General features: G+C 31.6%; 2 protein-coding genes across 2 annotated transcripts in view; both read right to left on the bottom strand.

The window, feature by feature from the left end:
- LOC136273198 (mucin-22-like) overlaps positions 1-20,839 on the bottom strand; it is a 167,149-nt gene that overhangs the window by 20,868 nt on the left and 125,442 nt on the right. The gene's annotated exons all lie outside the window — the stretch shown is intronic.
- LOC136273201 (uncharacterized) lies at positions 2,504-6,620 on the bottom strand. Its single transcript, XM_066077525.1, has 4 exons — positions 6,400-6,620; positions 5,429-5,452; positions 4,416-4,451; positions 2,504-2,802 (listed from the first exon to the last, which is right to left on the bottom strand). The coding sequence occupies exons 1-4, from the start codon at positions 6,590-6,592 to the stop codon at positions 2,723-2,725; spliced, it is 333 nt and encodes a 110-aa protein (XP_065933597.1). The 5' UTR covers positions 6,593-6,620; the 3' UTR covers positions 2,504-2,722.

Genomic DNA, 20,839 nt, shown 5'->3' with positions numbered 1-20,839 from the left:
TAAACAATTTATTTAATTTGGACTGTCGCATTCTGTTTTATTTATTTAAGTATTTTTTGCTGTACCAAGGCTTTATTTATCTACATATATATATATATATATATATATATATATATATATATATATATATATATATATATATATATATATATATATATATATATATATATATATTCCAGAACAAATTTAAAAGTGACCCTAGAAATTAATTCATTATTGTGATGATAAACTTGCATGTAGAAAAAAGTCAAAGGAAAACAAATCGGGATTAGCTATACATGAAAAATGACAATAACAAACTATCAAACATCTCGAAAATCCATAAAACGAAATACAAATTCAAATTGCCCCGATCCTCACTCGGGGCAATTCTATAACAGTTGGTTTTACTTAATTACAAGTAGCTGAATTCATTTTAATATAAATACTACCCACTATCTTCATTCCCAAACATATATTTACCTATACAAAACAATTGTTTTGGCAGAAGATGGTCAAAAGAATTGTGTATAGTATTTTTTAGAAACAATATAAGCAAGGTACGTCTTTTCTATTAGCCTTCCACTTTCAAACATACTTATATAAAAAATAGTTATTGAACTTGTCTCCTGCTTGACTACATTTGAATAAGTCGTGAAGCCAGGCATTTTGCACTTGTACATCTTGAAGTCATCTGGACACATAACACTGGCTTTGTCTATCGTTAATCTTAGCTGTGCAGTGGTTGGAGAGTCTATGTTCCCAGTGACGGAGGCTTGGCTTTGTAATGCGTTATCATTCCACTTAACCGGTGGTGTTTGTGAAGTGGCTACTGATACAATAGTCTCAAATGTTGTACTAGAGTTCTTCAGTTGCTGTATGAAAACACTGCATTGAGTTTTGTAGGGTTGAAGATGGAACACAAAATGTTCAAATCATTCTCCCTGTAGTTGATCGTTTGTGGTTGGGCTTCTATCTGAATGATCTGGGGGGGGGGGGAGTCTGAAAATGATGTTTAAGAAAATGCTTTTTTGTAAAAAGTGAGGTAAAGTAAACTGGATTCTTTAAATATTAAGCAGTAAAGTCCGAATAAAAGTGCAAAATATGTTTTTCAGCCATGTTTAATCAAGAAATATATCGTAATAAACCTACAGATTAGAAGAAAATAAACATATAAAAAAACAAGACAAAAGAAAAGTGTAAAATATAAGATTTTATAAATACAATATATGTATACAAAGCAAACTACTGATTACAATAGCATTTGGTTCCAACTGATTTCATATTGATAAAGTTCCGTTTATCTTTTACAATGTTGCTGTGAATTGCCCTCAAGCAAATCATGACCGGGTCGTCGGCACATACTGACAACGCAATACATGATTGAGCAGATCCTTTTTTTAAGTTCAGTTTCATTTTTTTTCTTTGATGAAATAAATTTTTAATAGTGAAAATATTGGAACTAACATGATTTCTTAATGCTTATCATTCGAATAATAATTCAACAAATCGCATCAAGCAGCTTTAAGATATATGCATACATGGCTAAGATGTGATTGGGGTACATGCAAACCGATATACGAGGAAATGAAAAGTAAGATTATATTTTACCTATGGATTACCCCGATTGATTCGATTATAGATCAAATCATTAAGAATTAGAAAACAAAGTAATCAAATATATGATATTATTACTTTGTATTGTTTAGGCTGTATTTTATTGTTTATATTTTGCATTTTAAAGTAGGATTTTGAAATTAAAAAACGATATAAAAACTCACTAAATATGCTTATAGTGAACTTTATGAAAAATCGTACAATCGTTGTCTGAAAATAGAAGGCTAAGTAAACAATGGTCCATATTTACTTCCATTACATTATAATTACATGCATCGTTAAAGAGTTTCTAGTGAAAAAAATCAAGTTTGTTAAAGAATATGTAAATGCTTGATTTTTCACTGCACTGTCACGGTACTAGTTTTGAGAGTTATTTCTGAAAAAATTGTGCTGCTGACATGCTTGAGCCACAAAAAAATTGTTACACTTTTTAACAACCAAAACACAACAGAGTTAAAAGAGGTTCATGATCCTCATCGCTCCTCTGAGCAACAATAGGTATCAGAACCATTAGAAAGACTGCCGTCATGTTAAGTTTTGACCCTTGACAAATCTTAAGATAATCATAAGATGTGACAGTTTTGAAATTCAGCAATAATGAAATCTTGTTTTGGTCTAAAGACAGATCTTATTCAGTAAGCCCCCTTTAAGTGATAAATAGCATAAAAAAATAAATGCAAGGTTTTTTGCAGCGATATTTCATTTTTAAGCAATGACATATTCATCTGTACAAGAACTCGGTGTATAAAAACTATTCAGGTCAATGGACGATATTAGGAATTGTCTAGTTAGTTTTTAAATGTCGCTTTTCTTAAAAATATGTTTTAAAAGCATTTATTATTCATATTATAAAAAAGTCATCCAAATGTTATTTTTATTAAAATACAATTGTACCTGAAAGTTAATTTTACCTTTTTGTGATATTTTTTAATGGCAAAAAGTTTTCGAGGCGATAATTAAACAAAGATTCATATCAAATATATAACTTTTACAGTACAAATAGTCAAGGATAAAACTTTTCACAATTAAAAAGATATAAATTGTATATATGGTTCAAGTTCATGGGAACAGGCGTAGTCCAATAAGTGATAAAAGTTGCTGTTCGTTATTTGAAAATAGATAGGAGCTAGGCGACAAGAAGAAAAAGTAGAATGAATAGAGTGATTCTCATCATTCCTCCCACGATGGTATCAGCAGCTGATGTACCTGAAACCAATTATGTAATTAGTTTGAGTAAAAAATGAATTTCTAATGAATTGATTTGTGAAGAACATTTTCATCAAAATAAGATTAATATTTAAAATTAAACCTTGTGCTTATTAATGAAATACTCATTTAAAAAATTCAGATTTTATAGAGAGGCTTTATTATATTCACTATTAGACAGAAAAGCTACTATTTTTATATATTAACATTTTCCAGTGTCTATGCCTGTGATAACACTACGTATCGATTTTGTACTATATAACTCACAAAGCCAAATTGAGGCGCCAGTGAGATTTGCTTATTCATATTTAAACATTTAATCGTACAATTAGATAAATATAACTAATAAGGAATCGTTCTTTGAATATTTGAGGTGATAATTTCGGTCGGGGCGTGATCAAATCTATCATAAAGCCCTTCGGGCTTTATTGGATTTGATCACACCCCGACCAAAATTATCACCAAAATTATCACCTCCTAATACTCAAAGAATGATTTCTTATTCTTTATACATTTTGAACACTAGTACAAAACGCAAAACTATTTTCATTAGTTCTCCTTCATACTAGAACTTATCAAATCTATATTAGTTCTTACACAGTGGTTTTATTGTACATGTATTTGGTAACGGTAATTATCTTTGATTTGGCAAAACACAGTTTATTTTACAAGTATTCAATGACGACGAGGGAGAAAGATAGATTTAACAACCTTAAGAAGAATCATCTTTCCCGAGGCAATATGATTATGATAAGGTAACCAATTTTCCCATCTCCCAAACATAAAGAAAAACGTTGATTAAACCAAACCAGATACGATAAACATTGAGCAGCTTAACAAAAATATGAAGAGTTGTGCTCAATAAATAATGTTGAAACCACCACATGTATACTTTTAATTTCAATATGAAATTTAATTGTTATAATGATTTTAAAAGTCATTCCTTCTTATCTTTGAATGAAAATAAACTCAATAGAGCTTGGTCGTAGGAAAGTCCTGGGGAGATAATTCTTCAATTCTTCAAAAACTAAACAAATATTGTTATATCAAAATTTGTATATGTTTAGGACATACTAGGTATTTGACTACAAACTGTTAAAGATATCAATATATATGTTTCATATATATTATGTACTTAATACATTTAAATTTGATGCTGCTTACATAATCTGAGCTACAGTAAAATATATTATGTTGTTATACTTTCATGTTAAATACTGAAATCTGATTGGTTAAGACGCAGTTAATAATATTTACTATTACCCTCAGCGTTAGCAACGCACTTGGCAACGGGTAACATTAAAAAATGTTACATGCGCAAAAATTATGCGCGTACGGTTCGCTGTAGAATTCACGTTATTCCTATATAAAAGCAGTAAAATTTTCTTAAAAATTTTTAAAAAGACATTCAGTATAACAAAATAAATAGTGCCTGTTTGGGAGGATAACAGTTGAAATTGACACCCCTCGAAAACCATTGTCAACCTCCGCTTCGCGTCGGTTGACAATGGTTTTCTCGGGGTGTCAATTTCAACTGTTACCCTCCCAAACAGGCACTATTTATATATTGTAGAACCCGGTTAACAGATAGACCTTTAACTTGTTTTACATACCATCTGTCGAAGGTGAACAAATGTTGGAAGATTCTTCTACAATTCATAAAGAAAAGAAAAATATCTGAGAACTTGAAGAAATATTACAATCATATTATGACAAATTAGAATTTATTGTTAGAAGTAGACAACATACCTAGAAAAAACACAAGTTATAAAACAAGAATGTTTTACTATAATGTTAAGGACAGGTATTAAGTTTAGTTTGAAATATTTATTGCTTTATTTCTTTGATAACAGAAAAATGACTTTCAGAACCTAGGACATTATTAAAATCATTAATGATATATGAAATGTTTACTTTGTGAAGTTCTCAAAAATAAATTTAATGATATTTTTTTAAAAGGGGCATGATCAAAATTTTCGTAAAATTTCATTCTTTTCAATTTAATTGTTCACAATTGCAATAAATTAATTGATGCATTTCTAATATCAATCAAAATTTGAGTGTGAGTCGTAATGTTAAAAACAATGTACAGAACTCACAAGTCTTTGTTATGAAAACAATGTTCGTGCCATGGTTTTGTTTATACTGGTCCAATATACCGGTAAAATGTTTTTGTAGCTGTTTTTTCTATCTGCTAATTTGTTTTGATCATCAATAGACAGCTCCTATCGGTTGTCACAATTACTTTCCATCTAAACATTTAATTTTCTTTTCAACATTTTAAATGTAAACGAAAACATGACTCGAGCTTTGTTTACATAATAAAAAAATTGTGAGCTCTGTATCTCGCTTATAATTTGATGATATCTAACTTAATTTTGTTTGACTATTTGAAATATCTTTCTGGGGCATTATAAACATTAAAATCGGGAAAATAAAGTTTGACTAAAATCGTGACCATGCCCCTCTAAAGTAAGATCTGAACATATTAAGGAATTAACTTGTTTTAGGTAAAATAACGTCAAAATGTCAATAATTTGCTACAGTGTTTGCTTCTCGTTGAGGCACAAAAAATTAAAATGATAATAACCTTGTTTGTACATACATCTTTAATTTAATAACATACCATCTGTTGTAGTGTAGGACCATTCTGTAATTTACAAAGACAATGACGTGGAGTTATTTATATGTGACATAAACAAATAATAATAAAATCTTATTGTAGTTTATTGCAAAATCGTATACAATTTGACCAGATGGGAACTATGATATAATGACTCAATGTAATTTTGATTGTAATCTACATGTACATTAATTTTGTTCAAATGAAACTTATTTAACCCCCTCCTACATAGCTTAAAATAAAATATAAATAGTTTTTATCACACAACGAATGAAAATAAATTTATAAAAGCTTACCTAACGAATAATATATACATGTATTTTGTTCAGATATTAACGTTAATGTCTATTAATATAACACTAAGCAAGAACAATCAATTTCTTTTCATTATAGAAGGAACAAGCATATGTACGTAAACATTGATCACAGTTGGGTTTTTCCCAAAAAGAATTATTTAAGTTAAAAATTTCGTGTTACAAAATCCATGATTTTGCTTTTTTTTTGTAATTGACAACATTTTTATTGCTGTTCAATAAATTCTTGAACCTTAGACCCTAAGTACTTGTTTGCTTTTTAACCAATTACTTGCATGATTTATATTACACATAATAATTTCTAAGAGCGTATTACCTGATAAAACACTAATGAATTAACCGAAGAAAATTTACAAAACTGTGTATCTGTTTATTAGTTTAGGGAAATCCAAAACATTTTATGTTAATGGAGATAGGAGTACTACAGCTACGTTGTGGATAATTTGAAGCGACGTCAAAACCTAAATGTACTTATGCTCTACAATATGACATATTAATGGAAGTTAATGATAATGACATATTAAATGCCAATTCCTGTCTCAGTTCTTATGGAAAAATTATTTTTACAGTAGGGTTTTATTTTTCAAAAGTAAATATCCCACCTGACAGGTGAGATACATCTATAAAAAAAGTGGTATACTGTCAATCTTAACATCTTACCAATGGTGATATTGACATATTGTTTGGCGGTTCCCGTCTCGCAAGTTTTAGTATTTCCAGACTCGCACAAAAACCTTGTAAAGGTGTCTTGACTGGTCAGGTTGTAAGTGATGGTACTGGACCTTGTAAACATACACCCTGATTGAGAGGTCTCTGAGTTGATCGAGGTCTGGGCCAATCCCATGAAACTCATCTGATTGACCTTTTTGGTACACCACCTGATGGTCTGAAATTAAAACAAAAAATTTCAAATCGCCTGCATTAAAGTCTAAGTCGGTTATTTTATATTGATATATGTTACTGGATTCATGCATACTTTATTAGCGTCACTTCCAACCTCTCCTTGACAGGTTAACGTTATCATAGTTCCAACAGAAAACTGTCTATTTGGCGTATCATAGAGCTCATTGAGAACCCTCACTCGGGGCACCCCAATCATAGCTGGCTTAACTAAAACACAAAATAACGATTAACTATTAAATGCATGCATAGTTGATACCGGTGTAACTACGTTAAATAACTCCTGTAGAAAGATGACAAGGGGTAAGGTTTTAACGTAGAAATTACTTGGGATCGATATTCAATAATAGGTCTATTCCAGGCCTGTAAATCTACGATCCCCACACGTTAAAAAGGGACTACAATAGAAATTCAACCCCATTTTCAATTATTTGTTTCCAATGATTGGCGATAGGAACATGGTTAACTAGTCAAGTTTTTTTAAACAATTCAATATTGTAAATTAGTGAAAAAATATTCTTTATTGTAAAAACATCTAGCAAGATTGGGGGGGGGGGGCAGAAATACGGTTGAATTCCATTTTAAGTCTTTTAAGGAGACAGTTTTTAAAAAAAAACGTAATAACGTTGACCTTAAATCTAATTGTACTATGACATTAACGTTTTATCACACGCTGTATAAAATTAAAGACACGATAATTTGTTAAACAGTAAAATTATTGAACGATTAAACGTCCGTTACGCTTCAAAATGATAGGTTATATGTACAATCATTTGGGACATTTTTAATAAACCCGGGTTTTGTGTTTTTAAAAGTTTGAAGTATCGCTATGCAGTGTATGGTGGCATAAATCTGCCACCACTTGTCATATAATTTTGTCGACTTGTCAGATAACTTAAAGATCTTTGATTTGTCAAAAAATAATCATATTGAATAGAAACTCAGTAGTTCGTTGTCAAAGCGTGTTAGCGCCACTGATGGTCATTTACTTGTCATTATAATATATGACAAGTCAAAATAAAAATCTAACATGTTAACATTATCATTTAGCAAGTCGACATAAAGATCTGACAAGTTAACATAATTATCACACAAGTCGTCTTAAAGATTCAACATAATTATCTGAAGGTTAATGGAAGTACAATGCCAACTTTGCAATGTATTCAACATCAACAGAGAAACTACCTTGCAATCATCAATGCAATATATGTTATATGTGTATATACAAAGTTTAAAGAGGAAATATAACATTATGAATTAATTTGTGGTTAAACCCTTCCATTGCTTTGGCAACAATAATGTCTTTCGTTGCTTTTTCTTGGATAAAAAATTTAATGTGAAGGATATTTCAAGTGTTTACTTTTTATAAAAAACGACGAAAACAAGATACCATTTATAGTTATACCGCCTGTTTAAATTCAAATGAATCTGAACCAGGAATCAAACCCAGGGCGTCTGGAATACTGTGCCAGCGCTCTAATCATTGAATTATTGAGACGCCATATATACTGGTTAACAGTCAAAACCTTTTAACCCGTTGACATTAACAGTTAATAGATACTTGTACGAGCACCAGAATTTACTATATACGTTCAGTGAGTAGTACATACCAATGTAAGAAATGGTTATTGGACTTGTCTCCTGTGTGACTGCCACTGACACAGCAGTACTGAAGCCAGTCATTTTACACATGTACACCTTAAAGTCAGTAGGACACATCACATTGTTTTTGTCTATCGTCAATCTGAGTTTAGCAGTGCTTGGAGAAGCTATGTTCGCAGTGGCTGACGCTCGGCCCTGTAGCTGGGTGTCCTTCCATTGTAATATTGGTGTTTGTCCTGTGGATACTGATACAATAGTCTCAAATGTTGTACTAAAGTTCTTCAGTAGATGTATGTAGTACACTGAAGAGAGTTGTGAAGGGTTGGTGATGGAACACGAGATGACCAAATCATTCTCCCTGTAACTGACCGTCTGTGGGAAGGCTTGTATCTGAATGTTCTGTGCAGATGCTGATAAAATGAAAAATAATGTATAGGCTATATTTATGATTACGATAAAGAACTACCATAATGAAAAATTGTCAAACTTTTTCGCATTTTTAATTGAATTTGAAACAAATTGAACCGAATAGTTTGAACTCCTTAGTATTTGTGTTATTGAATTAAATATATTACTTGATGACAGCCCACGCAAGCGCAGGAATTACACTTTGCACACTAATGACAGAATGCTAAAATGTTGAATCATATCTTTAATTGATTTTTTTTATATACCGTCTCCGAGTAGTTACTTAATTGTTTTCTTAATCTACTCTTAAAAATTGAAATTAAAAAAACCCGAACAGCATAGTTGGATATTTAAACTGAGGGATGAAAATCTAAACTGAAATGGATGATATATACATGTACATGACCTTATTTCGTTTTGTTGCAGCTGTTACTTATTTTTATTATTATGTTACTGATTTTTTAAACCAGTGAGTAGGTATTTAGGACGTTATATCCCTAAATTTCGTTCTTTATGTCTTTCAAATTTCTATAATCAGTGTCCAAAATTAGAATTTTAGAAAACACTGATTTGAATGTGTGAGGGTGGTCTTGCTTTAAATATGTAGGAAATTAAAAAAAACGCTAATGTATGTATTATAGCATTGAATGATTTATTTTTGACGTCGTCGTGTCAATAACTGCCGTCAGGTGAGCTGACAAATTGAATAACGCGCGTTAGCGCGTTATGATAATTTGTTTGCTCACCTGACGGCAGTTATTGACACGACGACGTCAAAAATAAATCATTTAATGCTTATATTTACATTCCCTTACTGAAGAAATCAATTGTTAACTTAAATAAATCGATATAAAGTGCAGATCACGGAGGGAGTGAGTAAGTAACAGCAAGAACAGCTGTTTTGCAAAACCGGTTCAAACTGGTTTTCACATAGACTGTTGAGATGTGATCGACGAGCATGAAAATATAATCCATGATAAATAACTCTTGAAATGTTGTTTTTAACAATAAAGTCAACTTTTTTGTTGAATAATTATAAAATATAGTGTTTTGACAACATTCATGCAATGCATTTTTAACAGATAACATAGGAATCACTGTTTGAGAACTACTTATGTAAATTACTCGTAAATTCATACGCAGTGAATAGGTGTTGCATTTAGAGGCATTTAAACATCACGGAATTTAATGGAAAAACACAGTAGAATGTAAATATATTAATTTGCATTTTTAAAACGAAAGTTGTGGGATCCAAAGAACATGAATCTACCCAATGTTTAACTCGCCTAAGCCTACATTTTCCGTTATATTGTAAATTACTCAAACTGCGTTCCTGAGCACCCCGTTGTGGATTCTTCCGATCAAAACTTAAATTGTATCCAATTGTTTTATTTTAATCATTAACTTTTTTATTAACCAAAGACGTCCCATCCAAGGTATGAATTTAGGCCTGCAATACATGATGAACCCGTCCTACTCTTTTCGCCATGACGTTAATTAGTCAAAGCGCGTTCTTGGTTGATCCCGTTCTGGAAAGTTCTACTCCATTCTCTCGTTAGAGGTCACGCTTCGCTAAGTTACTAAAATCGCGCATTCAAGAAACGAATTTCCTTATTTCATTTATTCATAATTTGTCGAATCTTAACTTTTATGTATAGTCGAGGTAAGTTCCTTAAAAATATATTCAATGTTTACGTAATTATTCAACATTTTTTGCTTTTTCGAGCTGGTTTATCGAAAATGAAAGGAAGTTTTTGATTAATTTTACAATAATTCCTTATCAGGAAAAATTCAGCTCTAGCTGACGGACATCATATAACACGTGTTGAAATATCAAAGGTGTAAGCAGTTACGCTGGTGCAGGCATTTTTTAAACTTATTGGCTAAAAGTCTTAATTTATAAGTATAGATTCATAATATGTTGATGTTGAATATGGAGAATGTTGATAAACATTTTGATATATGCTATCTGCATTCATTAATGTAGTTTTTATATTATTCCTATTGGATGATTATGAAATACAAAATTTGCAAGGTGATATTGAATGAACAGTTTTTTTAATAATGGTACCAAATATTTTATTTTACGTAAAGAAAAATTGTGTTTGAACTCCCTCTGTTCTAATAAAACATTTGGTTTGTCATATCATGTTTTTCTCATATAAAAAAGCATAGATCAAAATCATATTCATATATACGATATTGCTATTGTGTCTGTTAAAAACAATTTTTAACCAAAGATATTGATATTTTTAAGATTTAAAAAAAAAAAGAAATCTTTTTATAAAAACGAGACATATGATGTGTTAAAAAAGTCCTGAGGTGAAAAAATGATTTGTGAACAGGAAAAAGCAAGTTTGTAAATAAACTGAAACTAATATAATTAAGGTCTTCCGTTGGAAACGGAAGACCTTTCTATTATTGTGCGGGTTAAGATTTTTCTTATTTTTCTTTTTTTTTTTTGTTTCCTAGACGCGAACTTTGAGGCTTCATATCTTGCTCATTTCTGAACGGTTTTTGCTCAAATTTTCAGGACTAGTGTACTTTACAAAACACTATCTTAAACAATTCATAAAATTTAGAATTCCCTTTTCGTTAAAGAGTTATTCCCCTTTTAAAATTTTTTAGGGCCTTTTGTTTCCAGACAAAGGCTCCGAGACTATGATAGCAGGGAATAGGAATCCAACGAATTTGAATAGCAGAGACTTTGTAGTGGTGCACATCGGTTTTTGTTTTTCGATTACATTCCTTATTTAGAAAAAGGTAGGGGGTCAAAAAACAGTTTTCAAAAAATTGCAAAAATTTAGACATATTTTCCTTTATATCTTTTTAACGAAAAATAATTTGTTAAAACATGTAGAATAAAAGTTGTGCAGAATATCAAGGGCTTTCATTTGACACCAATAAAAAAGGGCTGTCCCCTTAAATTAAGGACCAATAGCCCCTAAAAGTTTTTGCTTAATAACTCAAAAACGGTTAGGATTTTGATATGGCTGGCGCTGGAAAAGTTGTTTGTTAGGATCTCATAAAGGTCGTAACAATATTATTTTGTAAGTGATTTGTGTAGTATGAGTGTAAAAAGCTTTACATGTTGACATGTACCTGGTTTCATTTGACAAGTAAACGAAAGTCTTTGTGCGTAAAACTGGCATAAAGTTGCCGCAGAAAGTATGCTGGTTTATACAGGAGGCAATAATTTATAAGAATATTTTTTTTTTTTTTGTTGGAGTACATGCTTTTTTTAAGGAGTTTAAGTCATTGTTGTTGAGTTCTTATAGTGCACAATCATTAAAAACGGCAATTGGAAAACAAAACATTCTTTTCCTTTTCTAGTAAACTACAAAATATGGAATTGAAAAACTCTATGCATTACATTTTATTTATTAACTCCATGCATTTAAAATCTACCTTGAATCAGAGCTGTGTGTATGTGTACCATTACGTAAGTTCTCCCTCGCCCGCGGCCGAGAAAATCGGTCACCATGCTCGCGGCTGGACTACCTAGCGGTCAGCGGTTATCTAATACACGAGAGCTGTGTCTCTCATATACATGTATGAGTTTATTTAGCTGCAAACTCAAGAATTGGTTTCGTTTTGATTACACATAATTTTTTATGGATTAAACGATTGGGTGTCAATTAAGAAATCGTTCAGTTAATTAATAAAGGCAATGTCATTCTCAATCTAAAGCAATAATAGACACAGATCAATTGTGGGTTTTAAGTTTAAAATAAATAACTTCTATTTGATAGAGTATGGTCATTATACTGCAAACTTTTCAAATCTTCCTGGGTTCTGAGCTGTGCCTGTCTGTGCGTTGTACATGTACCTTTACGTAATATATCCTTCGCCCACGGCCGATGAGATCAGCCACGGCTGCACTACCTAGCGGTAATTAAGCGGTTATTTAATAGACAAGATTATCACACCGCGACGCACACTTACATGCATATGTACGTGTTTGAGTTAATATAGCCGTAAAAACGGGAGCTCCATCTTGTATTTATTCAATTGAACATTTGAGTGTAAATGAATATTAATGGGCGATATTACTCCAAATCGTACACATCGTAAGACATAAATTAATGGTTAGTTAAATTTGTTTATGTAAAATATTTTAAAAACTGTACATATAATGTTTTAAATCACCCCCCCCCCCACACACACACACACAAATAGTAAAGCTTTAAATGGTGATCATCCCTCGCACATGGCTGAGGAGAACCGGCGCGAGTGGACAAGTAATCCGCGGTCGGTTTGTGTTCTTCTACATGTACCTTATCACGCGTTCATGTTTCATGTTTCATATTTAGCACGGACACAACTATATTTTTTATTATGTTTTCAACTAGTATATTCGTTTAAGATGAAAAGATAAATTCATTAAACTTGTACAGTTGATTAAGCATTGATTTATAGATAGCGTACAAGGTAGTTTAAAAATCAAATTATAATCAAAGTTCCATGTAACATGTTTGCGGTATGTGCTAGCACGATAAAAAAAAATGTCCTGAATTGAGGCATTCGATGATTTTTTAATAAAAATTTTCACATGAATTTTAAACAACTTTAGATTAGATTCTATCGGTCACATATTAATCACTTCTGTAGTTTTTCTACATGGTCGTTCGTTTCTTTGTAGAAGCGAACTCATTGCTGCCCCCCCCCCCCCCCCTCCCGTCCCGCTGACAGGAGCTCGCGCTGGATTTTTTTAATTGTCAAGATCTATCGAAAATCATTTTTGGTGGCTTCTTTTCATGTGTAACATTTTGTTTCACTTTCCCAACCGTTTGTTTTTTCGGTCAGTCTGTGTAAATTCAATCGCCACGTGCGACCGAGAATCTTGTGTCGCTTCAGCGCACACAGCTCTGAACATATATAGCCCCAGGTCATCAATTGTTATATAATTGAGTAACAGTTGAAATTGTGCTTTTACATAAAATGATAAATAATAAAATCATCCAGTAAAAAAGTTACCGTAACTCAATAGTCAATACCAAAAATAAAATCCGTATGATTGCAAACTGAAATCGGTTTTTCAGTATTGGGCGGGATTTGATTTTTCTGCTAACATTAGTATTTTTATTGGTTTCAGAGATTACGATGTAAAAACACAAACAGTAAATACACCTGATATTATTTACATTGATAATGTTGAAAAATATCTAAAATTAAATTAGTCACATTCGTAAGATAAAATGTTCTACGAACAACCGATTATTGTTTTCCTATGTCGTATCATTCGTAAATAAGTATGTTCTGTACATATATATACATGTACCTCAGAAAAAAAATCAAATGATTACACGAAAAGGAAAGTTGTAATTAGTATTTCGGATTTTTTTTCTGAAAGTAATTTCACATTGTATTGAAAAGAACAAGAAAAATAAAAATGATTTAATTTTTTGACTCAATATTCGTATATATTACCGGCGCTTCGTACATGTGTAACGGCGTACAGTGTATAGATTATTATAATCTGTTCGAATTAAATACCATGCGTAAAGATTCCCATAATAATTACCAGTAATTGCATGACTGTGTACATTGTAGGCAAATCCCTGTGTGTTAATTACTTCTAAGACTCTTTGTTTTCCGTTAACAGTGGTTTAAATAATTTTCAGATAATTAATAAAAAATTTGTAATTTAAATTGTATGCTTCATCAAATACTTCTTCCAATTACATTGAAGTCATTAATTTTCCATTGACTATTGACAAAAAAAAAGACGCTTGACCATCCAATGAAAACAAATACACAGGTTCAGCCAGGTGCAGGAGACACCCGATGTCCGAGGTTATGTGTGCTGCTTGTACAAAGTCGAATGGTCTCAGTAAGAGTTATCGATGTAAATAAATAAAAAAATATATATGCTTATCAAAACATGATCGTTTAAGTTACAGCGAAGTACATTGAAGCGTTTATAGGGGTTTACTCCAGAATGTTTTGACTGACCTTTGTTCAATCAGATCGTAGCTGGGCGGAGTTAAGACATTGCCGCTCGTGACTTGAATGAGAGAAAGAAAAGAGAGAGAGTGAATTGAGTAAATTATAAGTGGTGCCGATAAAGGAATAATCATTAGTTAGAAACTTGCAAACAAATTAATTAATTCTGTATATAAAAATTACATGAATATCCTATATTGTATAACTTTAGAGCGTTTTAAAGAACGATTGTGAAAATTCCTTCGGCCGCGCGACGTCGACAACATGATCATGGATAAGAATGACGTAGCTTATATCCAACTAAATTTCCTAGCATGGAGTCCGAGAATACGGACATTAAATATTTTAAAATGCGAACGAATGATCACTTATGAACATGATGAATTTAGATGTAGTGTAAAGGAAAGGCAACGAAAGCGGATGCTTAGTGGAAAAGTAAAACGTCTAAGGTAAAGAATGTTTCACACTGAGTAACCATGAAGAAAGTTTTTATACAAAGTAAATTTACAACCTATGTTTAATTCCAGAAAGATTCGTCAAACTTTGATTTGATTATTAACGGTTACACTTGTAATAAAAACAGTTTTTTAAATATTCGTACCGTCTTCGATGTTTGACATTACCTTATCCTATTACTGATCTATATATAGACATCGTTGTTCCTTGGTTAAAGAATTTCAAAACACTCCAAAGTTTCATAAATTTATAAGATATACTATACTATGTCCCGAGTTTTTTCTTTCACCACTTTTTGTTTGATATTTCAATAATAGTAAATACCTTAGTGCTCAAACTACGTTCATCCACTTACATGTATATGAAAAATGTCCAGATTATGTGTTGAAACGCCCCCTCTACCGCTTCAGGTTTCAATACACACCCCAATATTGAAAGTCTACGGGGATTTTGCATTGCATCAGCCATTAATAAGCCCGGCCGGATGATAACGTTAAAAAATTGCGCGAGGTATCCCGATTACTTCCGAATGAAGAAAAGATGTAAACATTTCCCATTATAAACATCCGTAAGAAAATTGTTTTCGTTCCTGTGAAATTTTATGAGTGAAAATTGTTCAATAAAGATATCTTGGATATATTCCCTTTCATCAATTTCAGTTGTGTTTCTTTTACAGGTATGTGTATTTTTATTAAAAATCATCAAAAATTGATGGAAGCAATAACTTGGGACATACTATAGACCGTGATTTGTCACTTTATACGATAACTATTGTTGATAGATAGTTCACTCATCTGCGTCATCTATAATTTACTCCATTAACCAGTTAACCTTCTCTCTCTCTCTCTCTCTCTCTCTCTCTCTCTCTCTCTAATTAAGTCACGACCAGTATTGTCTCAACTCCGCCTTCTACAATCTGATTGGACAAAAGTCAGTCAAAACACTACATAACAACTTTTCTGGAGGAAATGCCTATTAAAAGCTTCATCATTTCTTGTAGATTTTTTTTCATGAAAATACCACATGTATACAAAAGAGTTTTGCCAATCACAAACAGTTTAAAGTAATGTAAAACACGGGCGCCATTTTGAAACAATTAAATTGTCAGAGAGTTCCGAATGAAATCTGATGAATGTTTCACGCGGTTCTCGCACACTTTGCCCGAAACAGTAAACGGTTTACACGAAACGCTTCACAATCACACGAAACGCTAAACGGTCTACACGAAACGTTTCTCGCACGTAAGTCGCACGTTTTTGGTGTAGTAGTACGTTTCAGGGTCTGTAAATTTTGTCATCACGCAACAATTCTAAACTTGCACATAGTTTTAAAAATTTAGAAATATTTTTAAATAAAGAAGTTATCTTAAAGAAAAGGTTACGTGTTTTGTAGGCGGGTTCGGTTTTTAAATCAAATTGCTGATGTACTGACGGGAGTTGATTTTATCGAATATTATTTATTTTAAAATCAACGATATGCTAGTTTGCTTAGCAAGTAGTTTATAATCTGCATTTGAATTATGCACATTTTTATAATATGATTTCTCTGACTTTTCCGATAAGAATTTCGAGAAAACCTCTAATGAATCATGTTGTGTTATATTTTGAAATAGAATTGATTTCATCAAACTGTGTTTTGGTATTCCAAATATTTCAAAAATTTAATGGATCCAACCAATAATGAACTCTAGTCTCGTTCAACTAGATGCTCGGCTGTCTCCGTTAATCTCCGACAAGTAAGCGATACCAGGTCACGTGATAGCTTGATGATGCGACCTCTAAATATAGACTGACTCTCTACTTGCCGGAGATGTAAGGAGACAGCCGATAGTTGAACGAAACTATATATTGAACTCTGGCGTAGGAATACACACGACTACAAAAAACTTCTAATTGTTCTTACCATAAAAAATCTGACTATTTCCAAGGTATTTATAAATAAGTTTCCTTTAAAAAATGCTTCAGCGTATATAACATCGAATTTATCGATTATTTTCAAGAACGAAGTCTAGTCAGCGGCGATGATTTGTGCTTAGGTGCAAACACAGTTTCAGTTTCGGTTTGCTAGAGTAACTGCATAGGAGAGATGATTAAAATCAACTCCCCAAAAACACAATTCCTGACATGAATTATGAGTACATGTAACAATGCTTGCTACCCTCTGAAAATTTAACTCGCCATTAAACATCTCATTTTTTTAAAAATGTTGGAAACGATTACATAAACTGTGTTCGACAGATAGTTTTCCTAAAAAAAATTCTTTCTTTTTCAAAACACGTTTTATATACAGGCTTTCAATCACAACACATTTTTATAACAAAAGCAGAACTGAAAGTTTAGTCATTATAATTTATTGACACCATATCACATACATTTTCAACTCGCAGCAACAACGGAAGACCTACTCGTGGCTTTGCCACGAGCTCTGCTCTAGTTGAGTTCATATTTGTATCCCATTATTATATTGGATGAATCATAATGAACTGTATATTTCCTCATTTGAAAACAACAATGAACTTTTCATTATGCATCATAAATATTAACTGTATATTTCCTCATTTAAAAAGAACATTAAACATTAAAATTAGGGTCTGTTACCGTCCATTTCGGATATCTACGCAATGCCTTTTGTCTCTTGATCAAGGGATAAAAAGGTTGGACATGCGTATAGTGATGCGATACATTTTTTGTTTCGATGGATAGAAACCACTAGACATTCTACCGGAATAGATAAAGCAACCTAAAATTAATTGTGAATGAACAGGGTACCCATACCGTGGTCCCAATATCTAATAAAAGCATATGTCATATTAATAAATAAATTAGATAGACAGAAGACATACGCTCTGAAGGAACGTTAAAGCTAGTTCTTACGTCAATGGCTATATTATAAATCTACGTTCATGATTTCTTAAAAGGACCTCGACAAACTGATCGCACATTAAATAATCCAATATACTACCTCATAGATTACAAAAAAATAACTAGTTACTTTATGGAAAAAATGATAAAAAAAAAATGTAAAATAGAGCATCGTGGAAAAAATTTATTCAGTACTAAATTACAAAATTGTACCAGAACGCCAAAAATCTAAAATTGACGTCTCTAGCGTGCGACTTTATTCTTACATCACGCTGTACAAAATATATTATCTTCAGAAATAATTATCACAATGCATTAAAATTTTCAGGTCCGAATTGAATAAGATAGATATCTTAAGGCAAGAATTTTTGTCACTTTACTCGGATTTTTAACAATTTTATCGTATCTGTGACATTACTTTTGGATCAACCCTCGTACGTGTTTTGAAAAATAAATGCATAAAAAATTTAATTCAAGTTTTAATTTTCATCTCTGAGTCTACATGGGGACCATTTAATGATAAAGATGAACGCAATCAATAATGAATTTTGATTACTTACCACACAAACCGACACTCAGTAGAATAGCACATGAATATGCAAGCTTCTTCATTTTCAAGTTTGCGTTAGTTTTTCCTTTGTCTTATAATTGGTGACTGTACGATTTGTAGGTATATTTTCTAATTTTATCCGATTAACATAGCATATACTGATGAGACCCAATTTATCAATGTTTATTCCCATAACAGATTATCGCATAAATGGAGGACGTCTTTGTAGAGAGGCTGCATTTATTGCCCAGTAGTATTTTTCCGGTCATAAGTAATGTCGTTACCATAGCAAAAAAGTAAAATATGATTCATGTCGATAGCTTTGCAAACAAGCACGATACAGGTCGGCAAACAAACATGGTATAAATTATTCCAATTTTAGTGTTTTAAATAAAAAAATCGTTTAAGGAAGTTAACACTACGAAAGTTAAACATAACGCGCAAGGGCACTTGCAAATCAAATAATAAAAAATATAATACCGCATTATGTGTGTAAATACACAGTGTGTCTTTTATAATTATGTATATACAATATTAAAGGATCTAAAAACTGTTGAAATTATTATGTTACAAAAATATTCGAGAAATTAAAACGAAACATCTTTATTGTTCCGTGAACTGCTTATGTAAAAACTGAAAGTGTATCAAACGAGGACACATGTATGCACATTTGATGACGGTACAATAAAGATGACAACGCTCTAATATATCACAAGGAACATTTTTTATTGAAGTTTTCTTTTTCACAGCATATCCGAGAAATCAGTCTTGAAAAGCATATTGGAAGATCTTTAAATTGTTACTTAATACTATATCAAAGTAATCATAGTACTGAAAAGCGCTAACCCAGCCTCTGAATGTATATTAACGATTAACAGTGTATGTATTTAACATTTCAGCTTCTGTATTGGCACTATACTGTATTTCCTCATCACTGCGTGACACCCCCTGCAATGATGCATGTAAGCCCCGTACATTAAATTTACAATAGCCCGTAGGATTCACAATAGCCCGTGCAGTTATGTACATAAACCTCTGAAACTGGTACCCTAACCAGTTTAAATGATGTATACTTCTGCTCATATGGGGCGGTTATTCGATGCACCGGAAGTAGAAGTCTAACGACAATAAAGCGCTAAGCTTTGCTTAGTGCTTTAAAAATATACAACTCCTATGTAGTGAAAGTTGATTTTAAGAGAGGGAGAGAAACAAATCTATAATAAGAATTATCAAGACAATTTACAAATATAAGATTTTAGTTCCTTATTTCAACTGTCAAAGAAAAAAATGAACATTTATAAAAATCAAACAAACAAAATACCCAAAACTGGAAAAAAAAATATCAATACACTCAATAATATAAAAGGACACATTAAAACAGGTTTGAGATAGATAAGTTTTTACATGTTGATCAGGAAAGTTTAAAGTCTCGTAAAGTACAATATATATTATCGGTAAAGAATTCAACTGCTTTGTAAATAGCATGTTCTCCTGTTCATTCAGTTGCATCCAAAGGAAAAAATGCAATTGAAAAAAAAACACGTTTTTAAGGATGGTTTCGATGATAGAGAGAAGGAATGGGGTCTAGTAAATAAAAAAAGTGCTGTTTAATTAAATCACAATTTAACATTTAACGTTTTAACATTTTATTAAATCACTATTTCAACATTTAACATTTTAACAGTTTATTAAATCACTATTACAAGGATTTTCAAATGTAATTTCTTAATTAACAAGTACATCGTGGATGTAATTGATTAAAGTAAAATTTAATTTGACAAAATTTTATCTATAAGACAAAGCAGATAAAACACTTATAGAACATATACAAATTGTCGTAAAAAATTACTTAAACCATGATTAACGTATAAACAACATATACACAACATTAAATGTTCATTAAATGTTCAAAAGTCATTCCCCTGACCGACACGTATCAGAAATAATATTTCTTCTTGCGAAAGCAAATGAAAATAATCGTTGTGAATTAATACCAACTCGAATCCTCCTTATTAACACATTTGGAATAAATGAGTACGTCTCAAGTAAAAAGCCGACTTTAATTTTTATCAAAACACATTCAAACCGATTGCTTGATTATTAATTAAAGGTGTGAAAAATTGGAACAGATCCAGTAAACAGAGAAGAAAGTATATAAGTAAATAATTTGTTATAGTGGCATGTGTTATCATAGCAAATTACATACATATGATACAAAATAAATAATCAAACACCCGGTCCATCGTACATATACTAGTACGTCACTGCAAATACAATTATAACATATATTCACTTATTGCGCATTGCGTTCTTTTTTTATATAACAAGGATCGCCTGTACATGTATGCCTCAAATAAGTATTTAGAGGTCTCTCTGA

This window comes from Magallana gigas, chromosome 2, assembly GCF_963853765.1.
Source record: "Magallana gigas chromosome 2, xbMagGiga1.1, whole genome shotgun sequence".
Lineage (NCBI taxonomy): Eukaryota > Metazoa > Mollusca > Bivalvia > Ostreida > Ostreidae > Magallana > Magallana gigas.
The sequence above is the reverse complement of the archived record's forward strand: the minus strand, read 5'-3'. Positions and strand labels throughout refer to the sequence as shown.

Excerpts from the sequence above, each read along its gene's own strand:
- LOC136273201 (XM_066077525.1), bottom strand. The coding sequence starts at position 6,592 with ATGAGTTTCATGGGATTGGCCCAGACCTCGATCAACTCAGAGACCTCT. Across the intron at positions 5,453-6,399 it reads ATATGTCAATATCACCATTG|AATGGTCCTACACTACAACA; the intron begins GTAAGATGTTAA and ends TGTAAATTACAG. Across the intron at positions 4,452-5,428 it reads GTCCTACACTACAACAGATG|AAGAATCTTCCAACATTTGT; the intron begins GTATGTTATTAA and ends TATGAATTGTAG.